The following is a 7,062-nucleotide window of genomic DNA, read 5'->3' as shown; positions in this document are numbered from 1 at the left end:
GCTCCCCACATATCTGAAAAAGGACTTTTTGTTGTCCTTGATGCCTGAAGCTAGTTGGAGTTCAGTTGCAGCCTTGGCTTTCCTGGTTTGGGATGTGTCCAGTGTACTCTAAATGTGAAAGTTGTGTACTATGTCTTTAAAACCTTCTTGCAAGTTATCACCCAAGATTTCTTCTCATCCAACCACTTCTTCTCCAAGTTGGAGGGCTTGTGTAAACGAATAAAATTTAACACCTTAAGATATTTTTTGCCATTCATTCTATCAAAGTATTATGCAATTAAATTTCTGATAGACTTTTGGCAATCCCTTGCTTTTGAAATAATACAAGAAATTCATGAAATATTTTGAGCACTAGTATTATAACAGTTAGTACAGTAACATAGTTGTCTGTAGGAAAGTATTAATCTTTTTAGTGTCTGTCATAAATATACAGCTAGTAGAGTTCTGTTTAATAATGTGTTAGGATGTGAAGATTAAAAGAATGAGTTATTTCTTTGGTATTCAAAGAAAACAGAATTGCAAACTTCTACTTAATTATGTCTACCCTAGTGGGTGTTCATGTTGGCAGAGATTCAGAAAAATCTAGGCAACCAAATCCTAGACTGGGTCCCTACTAAGTTGCCTTTTATCCCTTAACAAATCTACCATTGATTTGAATTCCAATATATAGCATGGTTTTCTAGCTCATGTTCATATACTAATACAGTTGAGTTTTGTTGATTGTATTCCTGTTTATTTTGGTTATAAGTTTTTAAAATAATTATAAGTTATTACAATAATTCTCACTTTTTGTTGTTAAGATTATTACAGTAAGGGGAAAAGCGTACATTAGATTTTAAGATTTTTAAAGAACTTTAACTCCTAAACTAAAGAGCTGTCTAGATACAATTTATCATTAGTAAAAATTCAAAATAGGGAAAATACAGTAAACTTTTCAGAAGACGTGGAAAGAATCTGAACTTCTAAAGAGCACTTTAGTAGTACTGGTATCTTAGATGATGTTCATCCCTGATATGACTATACTGTAGTAAGTGAAGTTGCTCCAAGGGCTTATCTCTGGTCAGCAGTTGACGTCTGTAAAACAAGTATTTCCCCTGTGCAAGTCATCTTTCTGAACTAAAGCTTCACCATGGTACCTCAGCCGAATGAATTATTTTCTCTCCAACGTTCACTTATGTCCATGCATGTATGCTGTTTTGAAATACTTACAAAGTTAATTGTGAATTGCTATGCTTCTTTCCATTCCTTTTATGTTATCGTGGAAATCAAAGTTCGTCTGTAGTCATATAGGGATATGTCTGTAGCTACAGGGTGCTTGGCGTCAGTGCCAAGGAAGTAAGTCCTGATGACTTGGTCCTATTGTGTGTTCATCCACCCCAGTAATGAAATGAGTGAGTTGGTCCTAGGGGCCATCCTGGTACTATGATCAAAGCTTTTGTTTTTGGCATGCTCAAGAGTGGCAGTATGGAGTGCTTTATTTCCATAGTTTATATGTTTATGGTGGAACTTTTTGCTTCAGCAAGACCCAGTACCCAGCAGCAAGACCGAGCACCTTGCTGTTGCATTGTAGACGTTAGGGGTGTGCAAAACAGGCCCTATTCAATTCGGATTCGGCCCGAATCGGGGACAGTGATTTGATTTGTTGATTTGGATCACTGTCCCCAATTCGATTCAGCCATATCCAAATCTGAAGATTCGATGCTGATTCGAAGAATCAGCAGTTCAGCCATAGACACAGCTTTAAATGTTTTTTCTACATACCTTGAAGTACCAGATGCAGCTTGTGAATGCTGCGATGCTGGGGCAGATGGAGTGTCCCATAGGAGTGTGGGGGGGACCCCCTTGTGTGCTTGGCAGCAAAACTGGAAGTGGACCGGAACTAGTTCCAGTCCACTTCTGGGTCCATTGGGGAGCATGCAGGGCCCTCCAGCTCAGCAGTCAGCCATGGGGGGGACCCTGGGTGCCCCCCTGACCCAGGAGGCACCAGCCAGCTGGGGGGGGCACAGGGGAGCCCCCCAGCGTGCTCCACGGCAGACCTGGAAGTGGATTGGAAGTGCTTCTGGTCCACTTCTGCATCTGTTAACAAGCGCGCTGGGTAGCCCCCCACGCTTCTGTGGGATATTCCATGTGTTCCGGCATTGCAGTGTTCATAAGCTGCCTGCTACCTAGAGGTATGTAGAAAAAACATTTAAAGCTGTGTCTGTGTCTGAATTGCTGAATCTTTCCAAATCAATTCGGAGGGTTTAAAGGGTTGTCTGATTCGATTCAGATTTGGAGATTTGGCCACTGGAGAATTGGGCCGAATCTCCACTGAATCAAATCAGGGACCGAAGCTATACACAGCCCTAGTAGACATGCATCTAGAGTGTGTGTTTCAAGACCTTGTAATTTTTTTGTTTTTTATTTCATTTTTCTTTAACTAATAATAAACCGTATGCTGTGTATGTGTTTCTATTTTAAAATATATGTATTTTTAAAAAGTGCTTCACTTGTATGAAGAAAAGGTTTGTATAAAGACAAATTTTTTGCTTTACGTGTTTGCTGCAATAGTCCTATACGTTTTATTCAGTAACGGACTAGGGATACTTTCTGCAACAGACTGTGAAGTAACTTCAAGAGCTCAACCTAAGGGAGCTACTCAAAAATCGAATAATGGAATCATGGATGAAATATTAAGGTAGTTAAAGAGTGCAGTTAAGCAAGTCTGCTCATACAGCTGTTGTATTTGTGCTTCTTTGCACTGTCAATTGTTTTTGTTTCCTATCCAGAAATGGAAAAAAAAGTCAAGGAAGAGAGGGCCGCAAGAGAGAAAGCAGAGAATCGAATAGTTCAGATTGAAAAACAATGTTCCATGCTGGACTTTGACCTGAAGCAGTCTCAGCAGAAGCTGGAACATCTTATTGAACAAAAGGAGAGACTAGAGGATGAAGTAAGTTTAACATAATACATTATGGACAAACATCTTTTCTATGGAAAGGGAAAAGTTAAAGAATCTTAATTAAGTTACAAATAAAGACCTGAATCCAATTAGGTCAAAGCTTATGTAACATCAATATTAGTTATATCTAGGGCTGTACTTAAATTAGTTTCGTGACTTTTGCGGAAAACACGAAAAAGGGCTGTCTCCACGATCACTGAAAAAAATGCAATTGGCTGTGATTTCCCAGGAAATCAAGCAAAAAAAACTAATAAAAATAAAATGCTTGCTCCCCAGCACCAGGGGTGGGGCCGCATAAAGGGCAGGACAGCCAGCAGTCAAGGGGTCAGCTGCCCCCTCGTTCCCCCTCCCCCAGGGCCTCTGCCAGTCGATGCCAAGGGGCAGGGCCTTTCCATCAGTCAGCACCGAGAGGTGCATTGCTATGAAATGTCCATGAAACTGGCTCTTCGGGTTGTGACCAAGCTATGAAAATTGCCTTCTCTCACTGTGTGTTAGGCAGGTCCCTAGTTGTATCCAGCAACCGTCCACTTAAATGTGAAGTGTAAGTGTAAATCCTAGTAAGCTAAATTACACACACACCTTCTTGGATCCTGGATAGCAGCTCTGTCTGGTCTGTTTTCCCTGTAAATCATGAATGACAAACTCTCCTGGTCTCCTGCACCGGATCCAGGTGTAGTGGCAGGGCAGGCAGTGGGGAGAGCAGTGGCAGGGAGCTGCAGGGGTCAGCATTGCTGCCATTCACCACCACCTCTGACATGTATCCCCAGTAGGGCTCCATACTCCAGATTTTGACTGTGGGCCCTACTCCCAAATCTCCAGCCCTTCCAGGAGTCCCACAGGCCACATGTTTGATGCCCTTTCTTAAAATAAATAAGAGCACTGATAGTGCACTGCCATTTGGCATAAAATGGAGTCCTAGGCATTATAGATATGCTATAAATAATACTGCAGGATTAAGATGGATTTTAGCTGCAAGCATATTTTTTGCATCATCAGAATCAATAGTTGCAAAATCAAGCTTACATAGTAAAATAGATGTTTAACTTTCTTTGTTTTAACTACATGACATAATGGTACTAGTTCAGCTTGTTGTTGCAACCTGACTTTTCTATATCTCTTGTGTGTTTGAGCCCTTATTTTAGTGTTATTAATGCAATTTTTGCATTTCATTTTTTCACTTTGTAAAAATAAAAACAGTTGGATTTGAGTTTAAATTGTGGTGTATTTAAACTTTAACTTCCAGTTTTAAAACAAGCAAAATACACTGGATTATGGAATCTGATCGTTCAGAATGTCCAAAAGTTTTGATAATGTCAGCTGAAAGCATTTTCATATTGGTGTTTTTTAAGAGTCTCATCTCATTCTTTTGGATTAAAATGGGAAGGATGGATCCAAAGAATGGGTGCCTGCAGTTAAATTTTTTACACAACCTGTAGACACCAAAGCTTTTAAAGAGTGGAAAGACACAAACTTTTAAAGCTTAAAATCCATAGAAAAGAAGGATAACTTTACAGCAAACCTTTTGGAACTCTTCCATTGTCATCTCTAATGTGAAGTAGCTAGGAAAAGGTCAAGTGTTTAAAATATGGATAAAATTATTGGCCAGATACAGGAAAGCTCTTGAGAGGTCATATGAACCCTCAAATACAATCCACATGGAAAGCTGTTTTCTTAATGAGATTAACATGTCCAAGAAATGTAAGAGACTCTTTGGAACATTTATTTGCATGTACTATTTAATTTGTAAACCTGCAAAATGGTAATGCTTGACATAATCTGTACGTGAAATGCTTTTAACAAAATCCAGGAAAATATACGTTTAAATATTCTTAACGTTAAAAAGGAATTGTCAAACTATATTAGGTTAAGAATCTAACACTTCAGCTGGAGCAAGAGGCAAATAAACGAGTTCTGGCACAAAATGACTTGAAGATGCAAGCTTCTGAGGCAGACAACTTGAAGAGTTCTGAGAAGCAGCTGAAACAGGAGATCAATACATTGCTGGAAACAAAGAGATTATTGGAATTTGAGTTGGCTCAACTTGCTAAGTAAGTGAAAATGTGAAGTAATACATGAGTATGACACAGCAGAATTTTTCTGTATATTGCATGTCACTGTCCATACAACAAAAATACTTTGAGGTGTGGACATTTTTTTTCCTAAGTGAGTGTACAGCATTAGATTATTTTTATTTTGAGTTATAGGTTCTTGCCTGGTCCTTTTGTGCCTAAACTTTTCCGAACTCGTATATCTGGCACTTGGCTTCTTTCTGGAACATCTGGAGTGTGTGTTCTAAGAACTATTATTTGGGGATTAGATTTTGGGTAGTGCATTGGAAGACTACTGCTGAATACATTTTCCCTCATTAAATCACTGTGTTTTTCTTTATAACTTCTTTAGACTAACAGTAAACAGCATTGTTCTTCCAACATGAGAATCGTTTTTTATTGTGCCTTGGCCACGCTGTCCTACCACCGAAGACAGGAATCAAATTCCTTTCAGAGCACTGCTCATTACTCACTAGGGATTGCCATCCCTTAGGACTGCCATCACGGCATGTTTTAAATCACAATTGTAGAACAAGGCAAGCCATTGATCTTCATGAATTATGTCATTTTAAAAACACTATAAAAACAAATTATTGGTGCAACCTGGCAAGTGCTTTTACATGTTTATATGGTTTTTAGATTGTTTTATTTACTTTTCTTCTTCCTTGAAGGCAATATAGAGGAAATGAAGGTCAGATGCGGGAACTTCAGGATCAACTTGAAGCTGAACAGTATTTTTCGGTAAGGTTCATGATTAATTTTAAAACAGTGGAAGATTATTATATTAAATAACTTACTGACACTGTGCTTCATTAATTTGGCATCATTCAGTAATATGGATAAATATATTCGAACATAAAAATATATAGGCTAACATGAAAATACTTTGATTACTGTATGGCAACAAACCTAATTAAAATGTTAACAAACCAGGTATAGTGTTTGGTTCCTCTGGGCAATGAAGTACCATGTGCCTTTTTATATTATATACATAAAACATCCAATTTGCAAGTACAGAATAATGCATCTCCCCTTCTTCCAAATCTTCCAAAAGCTGCTTCATATAAATTGGTTTAAAGCAAGCAAGTCTGTTTAGATCAGAGGTCAGGCAACCCCTGGTATGCATGCCAAAGTGTGGCACATGAAGGCATTTTACTTGACATGCATGCCTTGGGGTGGCTGGTGGGGAAGAGGCTGGGGCTGCAGTGCCACAAAGATAGGGGCCCCTCATGGCTCCCCTGTCACCATGGCTCTCCCATCATCTGCCTCTGGCAATGCCAATATCTTACAAGTCCCAGGTTGCAAGTGTTTTTGGCATTGCCCAAAAATGTTGCCGACCCCTACATTAGATTATGATAAAGCTAGCCTACATTAAGTTATAAAGACTCGAATGAGTAATAAATATAAGATTTATTTTAGGTTTACCGTTGTGGGGATTTCATCTGAGTACCTTGAAGCCTAAATTAAGGGCAAGGATTCCGTTGCTTCTGTGTTTGTTACAAAAAGGTAGTGTCTGAGAGGTAGATGGAGCAGTAAAAAGAAAAGTAAAAAAAAAAAATCATGAGACTATATTAATCACCATGAATGGAAGTGGTATTAGCATATCATCAGCATAACCATTCTCAAGCTGCTTGTATATGAGAAACTTGTAAAGGTGGATTTGACTTTTTCTTATTTCTATTACAGACACTTTACAAAACTCAGGTTAAGGAGCTTAAAGAAGAAATTGAGGAAAAGAATAAAGAAACTCAAAGGAAAATACAGGAATTGCAAAATGAAAAGTATGTCCTTTCTAAATCTTTGAACAGAAATATGTTTACCTATATGCTACCTGTCTTTGAAGTGCTGAAATCAAAATTAAAAATATTTTTTCTTGCCCTATGGTTGAAAAATGCTTGCTTATGAAAAATGTAACAGGCATTGAAAATGTCCCCATATACTTTATAAGATGAGGAAGACATTGGGTAGTACTTATTTGCTTGCAACAGATGATGGAATCGGAACTTTTGTGTTTATTTATTTTCTTGGACCAATTTTGGGAGATGAGGAATTACAATTTCTTGGACTCTAGAAATA

General features: G+C 38.4%; 1 protein-coding gene across 1 annotated transcript in view; it reads left to right on the top strand.

The window, feature by feature from the left end:
* ROCK1 (Rho associated coiled-coil containing protein kinase 1) overlaps nt 1-7,062 on the top strand; it is a 151,766-nt gene that overhangs the window by 107,944 nt on the left and 36,760 nt on the right. The window contains exons 19-22 of the mRNA XM_019546854.1: nt 2,769-2,929; nt 4,802-4,986; nt 5,658-5,727; nt 6,673-6,767. Coding sequence (XP_019402399.1) covers nt 2,769-2,929; nt 4,802-4,986; nt 5,658-5,727; nt 6,673-6,767 — 511 coding nt within the window. The remainder of the gene's footprint in view (nt 1-2,768; nt 2,930-4,801; nt 4,987-5,657; nt 5,728-6,672; nt 6,768-7,062) is intronic.

The sequence above is a fragment of the Crocodylus porosus genome, unplaced genomic scaffold (genome assembly GCF_001723895.1).
Source record: "Crocodylus porosus isolate Cpor-Errol unplaced genomic scaffold, CroPor_comp1, whole genome shotgun sequence".
Lineage (NCBI taxonomy): Eukaryota > Metazoa > Chordata > Crocodylia > Crocodylidae > Crocodylus > Crocodylus porosus.
This window is presented reverse-complemented; position numbering and strand designations above follow the sequence as displayed.